Genomic DNA, 18708 nt, shown 5'->3' with positions numbered 1-18708 from the left:
GATGCAGAAAAAGAAACGTATGCGGATAAAAGCTGGCGTGCGGAGATGAGCCGGAGCATGTTGACAGTGCATGTAACCCAGAAGCTCCAGGCATGCCCCTGGACTCACCCCGAGGTTCCAGCTGTTGAGACGAGCCTCCAGGTCACTGTCATCGGGAGACGCGTCTGCCTTCGGCTCCCCGTCTACCTGAGAGGGGGAAAAAATGAGAATTAAGGGCGGAGAGATATAAAGAAGATTCCTGACAGCGCTTTGATTGGCAGTTTGGCCTGAGGAGCAGAGCTGCAGACAGTGATGGAGGTTATTATTTTGACACAACATAATTCCTCTCTTGGCAACAACAAAAGGGTTCTTTAAAAGCTAACAGATATACACCCACATGTGTTTCGCTCCAATACTAACAGCGTTGTACTCCCTCGTTATCTCCATCTCTCCCTCGCTCTCCTCCCTCTCGCATACTGCGCTCCAGATGTTTGGCAGTTCCACATCATTTCTGTCACGCGGTGAATTCCACAACGGGGGCAAACGCAGCTCGGCGCCCCGTCATTCCCCGGCGATGGGTGTCCGGAATTGTTTTGTACGGTATAATTCAAACTTCCAGGGGTTCTGTTTGTACAGGATCGGTTTACTCACGTGGCGCCCCGGACCGCTCGCTTTCAAAAGAGGAAATATCTAATAAGGTTGAGGAGGTGATAGAGAAAGGAGAGATGTTGTTGAATTTGATTAGGATCTGGTTTGGACCTTGGGCGTACCTCAACAATGACACAAACGCATCGCTCAATGGAATAGCTGGGGATTAAACGCTTACTCTGATTAAATGGGTATTAGGTCCCAGAACCTCACCCTCGGAGAAACGGTCTGAAAATTTTCATTTCCAGATCTAGGAATTCCGAGTATGCGGGTCACTAAATGTCAAACGCCGGCTCGGCTCCGTGCGGCGCCACGACGGAGACGCTCAAACGTTCAAAACGTGATCGGAAAGCGGGAGCGGCCAACGGCGTCATCGCACGCGTGATCACGTAAACATAGTTTACAAGTGCATCTCTAAGTTCGATCGTCGTTTGCAAGCTTTGGTAGAGTTCTGGGTGAAATGTGGGTTCGGACCCCCGTTTCACCACAAGGTGGGGCGCGACGGTGAGTCAGCGCGACGCGTACGCACAGCGTTTTGTCATTATTTTGAAATCGATCAAAAGGATTTTCATCATTTAACTGTATCGCAATTGTTTGGAGGGCGTCATGAACTCCTTCTTGGGAACCCCTGATAGAAAGCGCAGCGGTTACACCCAACTCCAAAATGAGGACCTTGCTCCGTTCAGAACGAGTTCAAGGAAATTCCTTTGGCTTAATGTGAAATTGAGTTCAGGGATTTCCAAATGTCCCTTCGGCCACATAAAGGGAGACGGGAAGGATTGTGGCTACTATATTTGTTGCCACCACGTTTGTTGCTAATAATTCAATGTGTCACAACAACTACATTCTAGCAACCTATAATTGTAAAAAACACAAGCTGTTTAGGGTAAAGACAAAGTTACAGGGGGAAAAAAAAAAAAAAGCCCGAGGCGGAGATGAACTAACCCTTCTGGAGTCACGTCTGGGCGAGTGTTTGACTGGACTGGAGGTCAATGGTCTCGATGGGGTCTTCTCTCCATACCGCTCTCTGCTGGGGAGGAAGCAGCAGCGTTACAGTTTAATGCAAAGTGTGTGTGTGTGTGTGTGTGTGTGTGTGTCTCTTCTGAGTCTGGGCTGCTCTAGTTTCATATAAATTTTCTTGCACAAGCTGCCTGTTTTGCTATTTACACTGATCAACATCTGGCAGCGCTCTTACGGTTTGTGGTCTGCACTTCATCCCATCTGATCTGACAGCCCACAGGGCAGGAGTCGATGGTGATTACAATCTTTTCATTACCATACACCTCAGTCATTGTCTCATCGAAAACCAAAAACATGAACACACACACACACACATTTCTTATTGGCACCATACAGCCTCTGTCGGGCAGAAACGACCGGAGAGGGTGGGAGAAACAAATGGAAAAACCAATTTCATTTTCAGCAGTAAAAGTGACTAATGGCCTTCGAGTGATAGTGAAATGAGTGGTAATGACCACATGAAAGATGAGGTCTTGAAATCTTTCATTTTGGATAAATAACATTCTATCATGGGGAAAAAAAACGTTTTTTTTTTTTTTTTTTTCAAATTCAAAAATTGTTGTATTATAGTTGCTGGACAGCACGTCGGTTTTAAATGAGCCTCAGATTTCTGTGCTAATCCGCCACTGACATGGAAACCTCTTTGACGCCGATCAAAGAGCAAAATGGGTTTAACAGTCATGAAGGCACCGGACCAGAATCTGAAAGCAGGCGTTGAGATGTGGTTCGCCTGTCCTTGTTCCCTGTTGTTTATTCTCTTAGAAGGTTCACTCAAAGGTTATTTCATTAGCGAGCGTGGCTTATTGTTTGATCGTTCGGCGATAGTGAGATTAAGTGCTTGACTTGTGATTATGTTTCCCTGTGTTGGTTTGAAAAAAAACCACGACGGGAGAACAAACGGAGGCAAACGTCCAAAATAGTATCGGCAGTGTCATTCCATCCCTACGTTCTCCGCGCGGCAGAGGATTCAGGGGCAAGAAGTCACGTCATTCCCAAAATAAGCCGCATCAGAATCGTGTAAGTGGGACAGAAATATCGGGCTGGTCAACATCTGCAGTCCTTAACTTTACTCGAGAAACTACAACAATGGCGTTTGTGACTGAACGGCGGTTCGCTCGTAAACGATATTAATAAATTGTGATTGAAAAAAAAAATGCAAGTAAAAGCATGCAGGGTATAGATAGCTCACTTCGACATAGGTCCACTCGGGTACTTGAGTGTGTTCACTTGTGTGTGCGCACACACACACACACACACACACACACATATATATGCAACCCTGAAAACTAGGATGGGGGGAATAGATGGGGGGGCACTTTGCAATCTTGGGCCTCTAAGTCAACAGGTGGATGAGGATAATTGAATCAGATGTGTCTAGAGTCTGAGGCCCGGAGATCAAAGCTGTAGCAAGTCAGGCCGGAGTTACACACACACACACACACACACACACACACACACACACACACACACACACACACACACACACACACACACACACACACACACACACACACACACACCAAAATGAGAACACCATGTAGAGCTTCAGAAGCTGCAGCTTGGCTGATTAAAGCAGCCTGACATCCATACACCAGCTTGACCTCCAGGTGCGGAGCCCGTGGGCTCGGTTCACAGCCCCGGGCGCCATGAGGGAAGCAGGCTGACTTTGGGACGCAAACATCCCGCTGCCGTGGCAACCCCTCGGCCAGAACCCAACACCACCTGAGGGCAAGATCAGAGGGAGCGATCTGGCCCGGGTATGAGAGAGGTGAGAGGGGTTGCGATCGGTGACGGATCCGGCCAACCGCCGGGACAATATCGGTGGCGCGTTTAATAAAGGAAAAAAAAAAAAAAAAAGAAATATCAGAAGGAGAAGACGACGGGGTGAAGGGTTAAAAGTTTTCACATGTGGATGAAATGTGCACAGATGGAAGGCAGAAGTGGGGAGTCGCGCGAGCGGAAAACAAATTCTTAAAAACGAGGCGGAGAGCTTCATCAAGATGCCGGGAAGGTGGAGAGCAGATTTATATGGTGGTAGAAAAAAAGCCCAAAGTACTAACTCTTCATCTCAACTCCTGCTCTGAACCTGAACCAGCACTGATTAGCAATTTACACTCAACTCCAGCCCGACCGACACTGTCACACACACACCTGACTCTTTGTGTCTTGATTTATGTTGCAGATTAACCAGTGCCACCTCTGACCATTCCTGCCTGCTTCTGCTCAACTCCAGAGCTCCTCTGCAGGAAGCAGCGGCAAACATTAACCAGTGGCTCCATCTCCTGGCCAGCTCGACGGTTGCGCCCTGATGTTGGTCTCCACGGAGATCTTTGCGTCGCTCATGTTCCGGACTGCTTTTCGCTAATTGCGTCCGACGACACAAACACGGCTCATCTTCTCCTGTGAGAAACGTGAACGACGCCGAAGCTCGAACCGTCACCTGACTCACGGCGAGGGGAAGAGATCAAACGTGTCCAAATCACAGGGAGGGAGTCGGTCGGGTTTCTTCTATTTAATCTTATCTAAATGAGAGAGACACATAAAAGGACTCTTGGCCTGGATAATTTTCTCCATCAGGACGTGAGCTTGTGATCCACCGGAGTGTCTTTCATAGTCTAATCCCAATCGCTGTGTGGGACTCGGCGGTCCGGCCCTCTCACACCCCATAAAACACAGGAAGTGTTGAAGACTTTTGCAGTCATCACTTTTTCCCCCCACAAAACAAAAAAAAAAGGTTTCTGATGAAGATTTTGGGGTTCACCTTATTAGTGGTAAAATATTTGTTAAAGCCTGAGTTCAGTTCAGGGAACCAAATGACAGGCGTTTGGAAATAAACTGATTTATCTGCGTTACGATCCTTCATGTCAGCCTATCGCAGCTGTCATTGGCTGACAGGCAGTTCCTCCTCCACCAATCACAGAGCCACATATAGAGACGACCGTTCACTGTCTCAGTCTCGAATCCGGACCACGTCGGGTCTCCGATGAACCTCCTGCGTGTTTTCGGACTGCGGGAGAAGCCCGGAGAGGCTGGGAGTCCAACCGGAGGCCTTCTTGCAGTGATGCTGGGGCGCTAACCATTGCGCCGCCGTTTTAATTCATATTAATTCACAATATATTGGTTTATTAACTCGGCGGGTAAAGAGGAAGTGATTCCCGCCCGCTGCTATTTTGCGATATTTGATCGCAGGCATCACGCATGGACAGCGGGGATCAATATTTCTGTGTTAACGGTGCCAAATATTGAAGAAAAATCCCCGCGAGCGCTTTGTAGGAGCCAAATAGTCTGCAACCCGCAACAGTAAAACTTTTAATGAATTGTGCCAGAAACAAGACAGGGGTGTCCTGGTGGATATTAAGCTCTCTTTACGACATTTACAGTGCCCTTGTTTTATTATGATAATGAGCACGCCCTGCTACCGAGAGCTAAATTGCTTTTCTTTGGTAATTGGAACGAGAAACCCTGAGACACGACTCCGTTCGCACCGTCGTGTCCCGGAACCGCCGGCAGTCAGAGGAAATACCCCCGAGCCGAGTGGGATAGCGGAGTATCGTTTAAGCTCGTTTAAAAATGTTCATACGTGTGAATTAATGCATGGCGGAAAACTAAACGCGCCTTCGGTCAAGTTGCTCATACCAAGCGTCGCATTTCACACTTGCATTTTAAGCCAGCAGATGATGTTAATAAGGATGTGAGTGAGAAATGAAGTCAAATGTCTGAAAGAGGCAGCAAACAAATTAACACGTTAGTCTGCCGCGCCCTGTGAGGATTCCGCCGCCGGTTCAAGAGCCGGTAAAGAGTAAGCGGGGCGAGCTACAGAAAGATGAATAGAGAATGTGAGATGTTCCTCATCCTCCCGAGCCGTTTTGAAGCGCTTTGAAAAATCAGATTGGATCACTTATGCCGCCTGATGCAAGGAGGTGGCAATGCCTCTTACTTTTCAGCGAGAGCTGATGAGCAAATACGCGCCGTGATCACTTGTGAAGTCGCCTCCATCCACCTTCGCCGCAGAGTTCGGCGCTTTCAGGTTGATAAAAACATCTTGAAAGAATGTTGGGGTAAATATCCAATGCTTCAGATGTAGAGGGAAGAAAATTCCACATCCAATGTTCATCTTTTCACCTCTTGGTCAACCGTAATAAAATTCAAAGCAGCTGGAGTTTCCTTTGGGTTCCCATTATTTTCTGACGATCGTTCTCAAGGACATTTGCAGCGAGAATCGAGCCGCTATGAAGGGAATCTCACCAAAACAACGGCTGGCATATCTTACACCCTAGGAATGCCGACAAACCGATCAAAGGTGAACGCAGACACAAACAATGCGCCTCACTCACAACCAGGTTGAAACACAAAAGCTTTAAGGCAGAATGTGTTACACATTTTACTTTTCTTTGTGTGCAAACTTTCGAGTCGACATGTCAGGCCTCCTCCTGTGTCCGCTGAAGAACTCTCATATTCCATGGCTCCGATCAAAATAGTGATTATTTGCACAAGATACAGTAAACCGCCGTGGTTGCCGATTAAATGAAACCTGGTGTCCCGGCCAAGGCTGCAGAACACACACTGACAACAACTGACTTACTGCAAGTTTTTGGACCGTGGGAAGAAAAAACAGAAAAGCCATTGAGGCACACAAAGACAGTGAAGACTCCACACGGAGACAAAAATGCTAGTTATTTATGCATTTTCCCACTATTTAGATGGATATTCGTCACACTTATCCTGCAACCCAGGGTCGCGCAGATTCCCAGCAACCGTTCACCCTCTCATTGACACGCCATCCATCCATCCATACATGCAGACTGTGGGAGGAAGCCCACGCAGACACGTGGAGAACATGCTCACTCCACACTAACGGAATCCAACAAAAGGCCTTCCTGCTGTGCGGTGCAGCCGTGCTGCCGCAAGGTTGATGTTTGAGTCCAATAAAGACCACCACAGTTAAAAGTCAACAGTGCTGAACAATTTGAACAATTAAAGTATCATGTTTACTTTTAGATGATCTAGAGTCCAGGGCGATTAAATAGTATGGTTATATGGATGTATATATCAAGCCTGCAGTCACTAAATTGACATGCCTTTGAGTGTTTTTGCAGCTGGAAACATTTGAAGACACTTGAGGGCGTTAACATTTCAAGATTTACATAATTATCACGCAACTCAGCCCTTTTTAACACCATCGGTTTTACATCCGTTATTGACCGGGAAGAAACGAGATTTTCTGAAAACTTTTGACGAGAACCCTGGATTGGCAGGTACAATCTGCATGAAACATATCTTTCTTTCTGCAAAGCATTGTTCTACCCTATTTGAGGAAACAGAGGAAATAGATAAATATTTCATGGTCGTGCACACAAGGACCATTAGAGGACTAATTTTACAAAACACACAAAAATCTGTATCCGTGAAACCTATTAGCTGAGGTTCTAGTAACTAAGAAAAAAAGAGTAATCCTTATGGGACCCTTAAATAACATGAGCACAAAGCAGAAAAATGGAAGGTGTTTAACAGCTCTGACAAAGATCAACGACACATGCAACAAACAGTAACATAATATATGGTTGAAACAGCTGAATATTTGAAATCAAACATCCATAATATTCAGCAAATCAGAGCGAAACTGCTGTATCACCCCATTTCCCATCCGCAGACATTTCCTCCATTGGGAATTTATCAGCATTTAAAATAACCCTTCGCATTACATACAACCTCAAATCTATTTTAATGACAGGCTAATACGTCAATTTGTGGCAGGACTGATGGATTTCACTGCACCGTAAAGGAATTTAATTCACGGAAAAGCCCAAAGACATTCCTCACCTCGTTGCCACTTTACTGCTTGCTGCATTTTAAACAGCTTTGAATTTTATCACAATTCATTAAACACCACATAAATATTTTACTGCTATCCCTGATGAATGTATTTCTGCTCATTAAACACAGACGAGGTGCATGAAATAGTACCTGTCATAGGCTGTATATGAAACGGAGGTGGATCTGCTCTTCAGTCGGCCTGCAGACAAACGGTTCTCCGCACAGTCGCCCAGCTCTCCCGCGACCCAGTCGGGCACACCTGCTTTGCTGCAGTCCGACAGTCCGACGCCCAGGGGCTCGTCAAAGTAAATGGACTGGAAAGTTCGGTACATTTGATCAGAGTATGAGATGACATCCGCAGGAGCGGACTGTGTTTTTAGTTCCACATGTATCTTATACACTCAAAAATGCCGTAAACACGGTGAGAAAATCAGTGTTTTTATACATTTGCATGATGGTAACAATAGCGAAAAAAGCTATATTGAGGAACTGATCCTGTAACCATCCATACCATGTAAGTGGGGAGTGTCTTGAGGCTGCCGGGCTCTGGTTTTTTGCTGAAGGGGCCCTCCAGAATTCCTCTTTTCAGCATGAGGAGAAGTAAACGTGCATAGATGTTGCGGTTCTTGCAACCCAGAAGACCTGAGCCACAGGTCACTGCTGGGTCACACAGCTTCTTGATCCATAAGGCACAGAGCTGGCGCTCTGTTGTCAAGTGAGCGCAGAGAAATGCAAAAAGAAAACTGCTGTTTAAGTTCTGAGCAGGAAGTAGATTTTTTTTATAATGATGCATCATGCATGCGTCACTTGTATTTGTATTATATCCTCACTAAGCTTCTCGCCTCGGATTCAAAGTGTTTATTGTCATATGGACAGTGAGGAAACGTGTTTCCTGCACAATCAATTCTTACATGGCTGTCCGCAATGAGTGTTAGAAAGTGGGAAAAGTTAGCATATCAGACTGTATGACAAGGTACAAAAGTGGTAATCAAGGATTCATGTGTAAGATTAATAATGTGCATTCATCTATAAATGGATAGAGTGGAGAAGACGTGGTCCAGATCAATGGAGAGCGTGGAATCGCGGTGAAGAAACACATTTAAGCAGGTTGGAACAGGTGGAGAAAAGTGTAAGTATGAGCCTAGTAATGCTGTGGAGTTTGGAGGCAGTTGCATTGAAGAAAAGACAGGATGCAGAACTCAAGATAGTGGAGATGAAGATGTGGAGGATCTTCTCAGGAGTGAGGAGGACGGATAGGAGCAGGGAAGACTCCATCAGAGAGACAGCACGGGTTAGACGTTTTGGACATAAAGTCAGACTGAGACTCTTTGGAGATGTGGACAGGGAGGTTGGTGAAGATCTGGGTAGAAGGACGGCGCTGACAGGCAGGAGATTAAGAGGAATACGGAACAGTGAAAGAAGAGGATGCAGAAAATGGGGCTCAGGTGGAAGACGATGGTTCCCCGAATGGGGGCAGCCGAAAGAAATCATCAGAGTAAGCAATATTGAGCAGATTACCTATCTTGCTAGGGTGCTTAAGCACATAGGGTTTCATCTCCATCAGGAAATGGTCAAACTCCGCGTCCAGCCGCTCCAGCGACTCCTCCTGTCTGCTCATGATGCCTTGCGGAAGGATATCAGGGAAAAGTTCTCATGCAACTAGCATCGCTGCGTTAGCGACAAAGTTCGGGATTACAGTAGAGGTTAGCTATTTGCAGAACAATTGCTGGGAAGTTACGAATAAGATCTGATAGTTGTGTGGACGCGTGGTTTAATGTCGTGTTCTAGAGGGAGAGCGAAGTTTGTTAGCAAACATTGTTTTGACTTACTGCTGCTAGCCGAGGTGAAGCACACTAGTGGAAAACATCTACGGCTAATCACGGAAACATGCTAATTGTATGCTAACTGAAACGGTAGAACTTGAGTAAACAAATACTAATACGAATTTTATAAAATAGCACTAGACCCCTCCCAAGACCGCCTTCGCCGCTAAAAAAAATTATATTTTCAAAAAATTTGGCGTCCTCTTTACGCCATATCCGTTTCCCGTGAAGGCGCCGCGTCGACCTGTTGCCATGAAAACCGCTACGTCATCCCCGGCTTTATCGCGAGAGCGAGTTCTGAGGACTGTGTGTGAACAATAAAGTTGTACATTTGAAGAAAAAAAAAACAAAAACAAAGAGTAATACGATCACACTGAGGCGGCTGCACAGAGGATTTCTTCCTCTTGTCATCCAAATAGCTGCTTCTTCAAGTTGTCTTCATCCTTGTTTGCATCCCAACTATTTTCTAAGAAATAAACCCTCTTCTTCAAATCCTTGTCATGGATTCCACCCTGCGCCCTGTTCTGCAGCTCTTAACCCTCTCAGGCTCAAATTAAGTTGTAGTTGCAGGAAAAATCTGATATTTGGCTGTCGCAAATCTGCAACATCTGCCTGGAGAAGGTTAAAGCCTGGGCTTGGTGCCCGTCCAGGTGTGCCGCCACATTTTCCCCTGTCTCATCTTCATCATAAAGGCATTTCCGAGAGACAACAGCAGCTTCTCAGCCCCGATGTCATCATGCCATTCATGCTCTGTGCATTTAACCTGCTTTATGTTTGTAAACCTTCAATCTATGATCAACTCATCTACACAATAAGCCACCATAACCAAGACCAGCCCAGAACCCAGGCAGTTATATTCAGAAACTCCCCATTGGCCTTTAGAAGTGAAGAAGCCTCTCGGATGAGGGCTGAAACATCTTCAAGGACGTGAAACTCATGTCCAGTTGCCAAGACAAGAAGATTTTGATAAGAATTCACCACAAACTGGATGACTGAGAACCTCCACAGAGATGGATAGGACCAGGAACGAGTCCATTAGAGAGACAGAACGTTAGATGTTTTGGAGAGAAGGTCAGAAGGATAATGAATACTTTGGTAGACGGATGCTGGAGTTGGAGGTCTAGAGGAAGACCAAAGGGAAGCTTGATGGACCTAGAGAGAGAGGAGGATCCAGAGAATCGGGTCAGACGGAGAAGGTGGATTCGCTGGCGACCCATGAAGAAAAAAGTCCAAAGGACAAGAAGAAACTTCTCTACGGTTAAACAAAAACTGAAATCCTACATTTGTCCCCTCACCCCCACACAAACCTTCACCATTTCCTTTCCTATTTCCATGACGCGCGTTCATTCACCATCGCTCACCTCCCCATATCCTCAGGAATAATCACAAACACCTCATTCATCGCCTTGGTGAATCATTACGGGCATTACTGCCCCCCGATGGGTTTTAAATATAAATACATAAGCAAACACGCACTTCCAACGACTCTTTGTTGACGTTTCAGGCATTCAGACCCACTGGCGGATTTGAGTGCCTCTTTCCAGTTTTACATGAGACTAATATACCTCTTTTTTTTTCCCAAAGATCGTATTAATATCTCGTTCATCCCCCCCTCTTCCCACAGTCGCAGTAATAACGTCTACACCGTTCCCTCGCTGGGATGCTTGACCACAACCACAAACCCATGTTTTTCCCCCCCATCTCTGATTCAGTCCAGGGATTATACTGTACTCCAGTTTCAGAGGATAACCAGTTTTGCCTATTTCTCCCTGTTCAAACTCCTCAAAAAGTCCAGTGCAACTGGCAGTGTGCCATTTTCCATCAGCTAAAAAGCTCTTTTGTGACTGCAGGTTGCATTTCAGTTTTGTTGGCTACATAACCCACTCAGTCCATTGTATCAGTTGAAATATATTCAGGGAGCGATACAATCGGTGATAGGCAGTTATCCAACTGCCCGAAAGCGACTGCAGCTCTTGCCTTTTGATGAAAAATAAACCCTGACCCATGGGGATTGTATTTGACATTTTGAAACCCCTACAAAGAGCTAAAGCAGTCCGTTCAGTGTGTTATTGAACCGACGGCTGCGTTCACCTTGTATCTTTCAAGGTTGTGTCTTCCCAAAATTGACCAGGTTTCCCTGTTGACACTTGACAGATTATAGCTCATTAAGTGTTTTATTACCGTCTAAAGTCCCTTAAATGACCCAAGGCAGCCAGTGACAGGCAGTAAAGAACTTGCCAATAAGTAATTGTTGCAATTTTTCATCCAAATAATGAAGTTTGTTTCATTTATTAGCGTGATCGTTCAAAACAGCGCCCCCAATCCGTGAATATACACTATAATGCCAAAAGTATTGGCTCACCTTGACTGGCATCTGAATTTAAGTAACATCCCATTTCTAATCCATAGGGTTCAATACGACGTGGGTCCAGCCTTTGCAGCCAGAACAGCTTCAACGCTTCTAGAAAGGCTGTCCAGAAGGTTCAGCAGCATGTTTATGGGTCACACGCTGACGTTGGACGAGAAGTCCTGGTTTTCAGCCTGCGCTTTAATTCATCCTAAAGAAGTTGGATGGGGTTGAGGTCAGGACGCCGTGCAGGACGGTCGAGTTCATCCGCACCGGACTCCGTCGACCACATCGTTCTGGGACTTGTTTTTGGAAAAAGGAAGGGTCCAGTCCAGAACTGTTCCCATGGAATTGTCCAAAATGTCTCGGTATGCAGAAGCTTTCCGAGTTCCTTTCGCTGGAACAACAGGGGCCAAGACCTGATGCTGAAAACCATAAGCTCCTCCACCAAACTTCACACTCGGCACAATGCAGTCAGACAAGCAGCGTTCTCCCGGCGACCACCAAACCCAGAATGGTCCATCAGATCGCTGGTCTCTCCACAGAAGGCACCACCGCATCAAACGCTTTGCGTTGCACTCTATGATGCGAGGCTCGGATGCAGCTGCTCGGCCATGGAAACCCGGTCCATGAAGCTCTCTGCGCACTCTTCAGCTAAACAGCAGAAGTTTGGAGGTCTGTAGCCACTGACTCTGCAGAAAGTTCTATGCGCCTCGGCGTCCGCTGATCCCGCTCCCTCAGTTTACGTGGCCTGAGCTGCTGTCGTTTCCAAACACTTCCATGTTCTTCCAATCCAGCCGACAGTGGACTGTGGAATATTTAGGAGCGAGGAAATTTCACAACTGGATTTGTTGCACGCAGGTGGCATCCGATCACGGTTGCACGCTGGAATTCACGGAGATCCTGAGAGCAACTCACTCCCAGCTATTTCAAATATGTTTGTTTAAAAAAAAAGAAAATCTGCAAGCTCGGTGCTTGATTTTATACACCTGTGGTTATGGAGGTGATCGGAACACCTGATTCCAATTATTTGGATGGGTGAGCGAATATTTTTGGCCATATAGTTTACATTTAACATATTTATTATACAGGACTGTCTCAGAAAATATAATATTGTGATAAAGTTCATTACCTACTGTAATGCAATTACAAAAACAAAAATGTCATACATTCTGGATTCATTACAAATCAACTGAAATATTGCAAGCCTTTTATTATTTTAATATTGCTGATTATGGCTTACATCTTAAGAAAACTTAAAAATCCTATCTCAAAATATTACAATATCAGGAAAAAGTAATTTTTGTTTTTTTAATTGCATTTCAGAAGATAAAGAACTTTATCACAATATTCTAATTTTCAGAGACAGTCCTGTATACTGTAAATGCAGAGCGTTTTGGTGACGACAATGTGCACGGTTTTGTGAAGTAATATATTTATATTCATATATAAGAATAAGAATAAGAACTTTATTTATCTCGAAGGAAATTGTTGTGCCAGAGTTTCAAGTAAAACATAACAATAATAGATAATAGTAGGAAATTGTATAAACGGTATTAAAAAAGGGGGGAGAATAAGAAATACAAATAAAATCATAAAGTGTCTGAGTAACAAGTCAAGGCTATTAGGTGTCTTAAGGTCTGAAGTACAAAGATTTTGAGATTCCCTGCAGCTGAAGGGAGAGGAATTAAAAAGTCAGGTAGGAAAAACCTCCTGTGGCGTTCAGTGGAGCTCCTGGATGGTATCAGTATATACCATTATATACTGTATACCATTTTCTTTTTTCCTCTCTTCATTCTTTTTAATTTTCTATTTTATTTTATTCTAGATGTTCACATGTTCCCAACTTTGATGCTGCTCCCCCATGTGCCCGTCAGGGACAAATAAAGTTTTTATAATTCTTATTTAAAATCAACCAGAACTGGCCCTGCAAATGACGTCTTCCTGCAGTACCGCTCTTGTCCACACGGGGGCGCCAAAACATCACCACTTTGCGTGCTGACGGGCAACGCAAAGCGCTGGATGTTGCCTTCAGGTTCCGCTCGTACATCCTCGTTTCCCTCCTGTGGATCAATTTCCTTTTTTCACTCGCTTGATTCGAGCGGATTGCAAGCTCATGATATCTAGATGGACAGATCCGCCACGTTTCGGCATCACCGTCAAACGCATTTCGCGTCCGCTTTATAATTTACCTTCCAAGATGGGTGTATTTTCCTTGCAGTCCGTGAAGTGCACGCCAGCGCGTCACCGTGAATGAAAAAGACGCGCCTCGGCGTGGAGCGGCCAGAAGGGCGGCGTGCGGGCTGTCAGGAGAGCGGCTCTGCTCTGCACACCCACCGACGACAAGCTCCTCCGCTTCTGCAACTTCTGGGCTCTCTTGTTTATTTTTCTCTCCATCATGGCGGATCATCACTTGCACTACAACGACTCGGCCGGGATCGGGAACCGATTCGCCCGCAAAGGCGCTCTGAGGCAGAAAAACGTGCACGAAGTGAAGAATCACAAATTCACCGCCAGGTTTTTCAAGCAGCCGACCTTCTGCAGCCACTGCACGGACTTCATCTGGTGAGTAACTTCAGGCTGGCTTCTGCTCACACCTGGAGTTCATCTGGAAAAAAGTTTCCACCTCTGACTGATTCGTTCTCTTGCAGGGGATTTGGCAAGCAAGGATTTCAGTGCCAAGGTAAAACCTCACACACACACACACACACACTGACTGAGTGGATGGCTTTATCTCATTCACGCACATTTAACTTTGCTGTTTTTTAACTTTAACAAGGTTTTGAATGGTCACTATGCAGGCACAGTGACACGCACGGGATGAAAATAAGAATAAATAGACAAGTTATAAACATAGTGCGGGCGGCATGAAGGTTGATATGAATATGATTGAGTTTAAAGTTTTGCACGGTAAAAGTGGCTCTGAAACACGAGAACGGGTTTGATGAAGCGAGATGAAACGCAGGCCAGGAATCGACGGTGACCTCTGACCCCCCATTCACCTTTTCATACACTAAGCTTTTTAAGCCGCCGTCACGGAGGCCGGATCCGGATCGAGGTTTTCTTCTTTCTCATCGGAGTTTATTGATCGCATGCGTGTTTTCTTCTCGGTCCAAACCTCGCTGTTGTAGTTTTTACGCGTCCAAAGCCTGAAGTCGACACCCTGCGTCAAAAGGAAGATTTCATGGGGGAAAACGATGGTTAAACTCTGGTTTCCGAGTTTCTCGGGTGAAGGCAAACACGTTTACCGTGTCCAACAGGAGATGAATGATCTGTCGGCGTAACCTTGAATTGAATTTATTGAATTTAAATTCTGTTTTAATGTCACTCCGGGGCGAAGACGGGCGCGAACGGAGCACGAAGGGTTTCGTACCGAGCAGCGGCGACCGAGGATGTCGTGGATTGTCGTCACATCTGCGTCCGACCGAGACCCCGAGCCGATCGCGGGCGGACAGTTGCATGTTCTTGGATATAAACCGTCCCGGCGTGCGAACCGATCGCATTGATTTCCGAACCGACCGACCGTCCCGGGGGCTTTTGCCGCATGGATTTCTCTCTTCGCCGTGAAATGATGAATAACGGTGGGTTTCGCGATCGATCGGCGTCGCCGATTGTTGTTACGTAATTGGTCTTTCGTCGGCTTCGGCCTCTGCGGCTGGATGTTTATCGTTAGCGGAGGGGAGGCACGGAAAATATCCTCCTTTAACGTCCCTCCGGAGATGATTCTAATCCAGCCGGCGGTCGGTTGCTTTTACCGCCACAGGAGGAGTCCCCGTTTTTGGCGACTGTTTATTTTGATAATAATTTAGTTTTATTTCTGTCGTAAGAAAACGGTCCTTTTTCTCACATTCGTCAGAACGAGCGAGGAGGCCGATCGGGAGAGCGAAGTTTACTCGAAGTCTTGCTCGTCCGCTCGGCGGGCCAAGATTTCCTGGCACCGAGGCGCTTTTAATCAACTAGAAATAATACGAATAAATTAGAGATGAGGCTTTTAGATGTGAAGGTCAGGCCGTCGACAAACAGTAACTCATTCACGTTTATCTGACGTACCTCTATCCTACTGCCGGTATTCGTTTGTAAACCTCCTGGATACGGTTCTTCTCCTCTGCTGCCACTGCTGGAAATGTCAGAACGTCCGATGCGAAGGAAACGGGTGTTTTTGCCGCCGTGGCGTTTGACGTTTGCCGGGAAGCCACGGTGCCATCTGGAGAGAATCAGCCTCTTGCAGAGAAGCACTTGGTTTGCTTACTGAATTGATGATGATGATGATGAAGATGGGAACGGCTGGAAGTAGGGGATGCACTTAGAGGAGATGGAGGGAAGCCAAGGAGGAACCGAAGGTGAAAGGAGCTCTGAGGCTACATAAACACTGGGGGGATTTTTTGCATTTGCACGGGTGGAAATGTGAGGGTGAGAGGCATTCGGGACGTTTTCTGCAGAGATGAAACGCGGTGAACGTCGCGTTGGAATATATCGGTAGCCGAGAAGCAGAGAGTGCACAGTTACAGTGGGTGAAGAGCCAACCTGGCAGAAGTTCAAGCATCTCCACGCCGTGCCACTCAGTAGGTTTGGTAGGTTGATGACCACGGTGACCTACAGAGCCGGCCTAACAAGACAAAAACCTGAGCGTCGGGTCGTCACGACATAACCTGATAGCCATCGGCGGAGCTAGTCGTGAAGTTATTTCCGACGCTCAATGAAAATGTTGGCGATGACCTACCACTGGAGTGGTAGGTAGCCTCCAAAGCCTTTTTCCCCCCCCCGAAAAAGACCTCGATTTCGGAGCAAAAATTCACAGACTAGCGGATATCGCTTCATCTCCGGAGGTCTAAAACGAATCCCAGCGAGAATCCTCTGGTGCTGTATGTCCAGCCGTTTTTGTTTTGCATCCCGCGACACCCATGCAGCTCCTTCGAGGAAACGTGTGAACGCCACGTCTTCAACGCTCCTTTACAAGTATTCACGGAGCGATCTGTGAAATAAAACGCTCATCCGCGATCCGTTTTGAGCGGTTCCACCCGGCGGTCGTTCCTTTGACTTGCCAGATACCCTCCGCCTGTGGCCATGTGGGCGCTCGACGCTTGGATTTCTTCGTTTTGGACGAAGATGCTGGAGTTGGAAGTGTGGAAGAACTTGCCCCACCGGCTTGTTTCAAAGGAGCTGTCGTTTCAAGTCAAATCTGCACGAGCTGTTTCTATAGCTACAGTTTCATCAGCTGGCAAATGCGGAGAAGCGTCAACACATTAACGGAGCCGTTTATTAATTTAGATTTGATTGCAGAGCTGACACAATCCGTTGATTGGAAAATATAATTTAATTGTCATCTTCAATATTTTGACAACAGATTAATGGGTTTTAATTGCGGTGTAGAGAAACAAAATTTAAAATGTTGAATCAGAGCTCCTCAAACATGACGATTATCTGGTCCTGCTACGTCTCCATGACGGAAAGAATCGGTGTCCTGGACTTTGGAGAACAATTGTCCAGGTAATCTTCTCCCTGGATGGCTGATGGGTCTCATATTCAAGCTACAAAGAGCTCAAGAACTAAGGCAGCAGAGGCACCAGAGGAACCTTCACCCTCCTTGAGGGGTCAACCACCCAAACCAGGCCCCAAACTTCAGGCCAAGTGAGCCTTTACTTACACAATGGACACAGTAGCTTCAGAATTCCAGATTCCAACTCAGGTGAACTCAGGAACTCTGACTTGTTACCATAAAGACCGTGATGGAAAATGTTGTATGTGCCTGGTAGTTTCCATATATGGAGAATTTAATGAGGCCTCGTAACCTTGATGTAGACCGGATCTGTTATCTACTCGTTTTGATCCTCAATCTCTTGGTTTCTAACGAATCCAATATCCAGAAGCTTGTAACATCGGTTCTGTGAGGAACACGTGGATGTTACACATTGGTCCATTCTCAAGGAGGGCCTGACGGTCCTCCTCGGGTATTAAAATAAAAAAACAGACCCTAGAGTTGAGTCTCTGTACTCTCTTACAGATTGTTCAGTACTCTGTGAGACTTGTACCTTCGAGGCATCGAATAAATACCCAAAGACCATTCTGACCATTCTTTGTCATACACCGACTTTCTTAAAGAAGCCAACAAAAACTTCCATGACAAGACACGCACAGAAACCCCGTTCAGAACCGACCCTTTCCGCTTTAATGGACAAACCCCAGTCTGTTAGAGCTGAAGAACCTCAAGGTCCATCTGACACCAAAAGGTCTGATGAGCAGGAGGAAAGTGGACCTTCACAGAAAATAGAAGTTTATCGTCACATCCGGTTCTACATAGAGCACGACATCAGCCAAATTTGGCCACTGCACTGAGCCCGTCATGGATATACCACGAGCAGAAGGCAGCTAAGGAAGATCATCAGGGCAGCAGCGAGGGGTTCAGTGTCCCACTCAACCAGGAATGTTTGTTTCCAAAGACGACCACACTAACCCCTTGTGCCATGCCGCCCCAACATGGAGCTTTGAGCCAAAGGGGACCATTGTTGTTTGGCTCCCTGAATATTTGGCCTCCACCCACTCTTCCCAACAGTATTTTGGACGTCTGGAGGTTCTCAGTCCTCCAGGCCATGGCGAATTCCTTTCGTGGCAACTGGACTTCTTGTTCAGTTATCAGACACGAACTTGGGACTTCAAATTGTCCCGTGGCGCCGTCGTCCTCCTCGTTCAGTCGACTGAACGAGGAGGACGACGGCGCCATCGGTAGATTAGAAGTCATGAGATAGTTTGTCATAGAGAACGTTTTGTTCATCACAACAACGTTTGGACGTGTTCGCGCAACGCAAGCCATCGCGTCACGCTCGGAATGTAGCTTCTCTCCTGAAGCTGCGAGTGCCGACATCTTTAACGCCTGCACAGATGAGGGGCGCGGATCTTGGCGACGCCGCTCCGCCGCCCTCCCGTGCGACATCGCGCATGTGTCGGTTAGCATGGCGAGGGCTGGCACGCGCCGAAAGCGACTGTCGCTAATAGCTGCGTAGGCGTTGAGCCGGTCCCTTCCTCCGCCGCGAGCGGAGCGACGGCCTTCGTTTCGAGGCCTCGGAGCAGAAGTGAGGGGGC

General features: G+C 46.5%; 2 protein-coding genes across 5 annotated transcripts in view; one reads left to right on the top strand and one right to left on the bottom strand.

Moving 5' to 3' along the window:
* cep112 (centrosomal protein 112) overlaps positions 1 to 9645 on the bottom strand; it is a 114980-nt gene extending 105335 nt beyond the window's left edge. Inside the window, exons 1-6 of one of the 3 annotated variants that reach the window (XM_086176291.1) lie at positions 9291 to 9645; positions 8980 to 9084; positions 7973 to 8166; positions 7612 to 7775; positions 1573 to 1657; positions 109 to 186 (exon numbers count right to left, since the gene is read on the bottom strand). In XM_086176291.1, coding sequence (XP_086032417.1) covers positions 109 to 186; positions 1573 to 1657; positions 7612 to 7775; positions 7973 to 8166; positions 8980 to 9079 — 621 coding nt within the window. In that variant the 5' untranslated portion in view covers positions 9080 to 9084; positions 9291 to 9645. Of the gene's footprint in view, positions 1 to 108; positions 187 to 1572; positions 1658 to 7611; positions 7776 to 7972; positions 8167 to 8979; positions 9170 to 9290 lie in introns of those variants that run through there. The other 2 variants (XM_086176293.1, XM_086176292.1) reach the window with 2 other exon arrangements.
* Positions 9646 to 13912: 4267 nt separating this feature from the next.
* Positions 13913 to 18708, top strand: part of prkcab (protein kinase C, alpha, b) — a 95321-nt gene continuing 90525 nt past the window's right edge. For both annotated transcript variants that reach the window (XM_086175386.1, XM_086175385.1), the window contains exons 1-2: positions 13913 to 14196; positions 14283 to 14314. In XM_086175386.1, coding sequence (XP_086031512.1) covers positions 14030 to 14196; positions 14283 to 14314 — 199 coding nt within the window. In that variant the 5' untranslated portion in view covers positions 13913 to 14029. The remainder of the gene's footprint in view (positions 14197 to 14282; positions 14315 to 18708) is intronic.

This window comes from Fistularia commersonii, chromosome 28 (assembly GCF_037954325.1).
Source record: "Fistularia commersonii isolate RoL2024-O1a breed Wild chromosome 28, RoL_Fcom_v1.0, whole genome shotgun sequence".
Taxonomy (NCBI): domain Eukaryota; kingdom Metazoa; phylum Chordata; class Actinopteri; order Syngnathiformes; family Fistulariidae; genus Fistularia; species Fistularia commersonii.
This window is presented reverse-complemented; position numbering and strand designations above follow the sequence as displayed.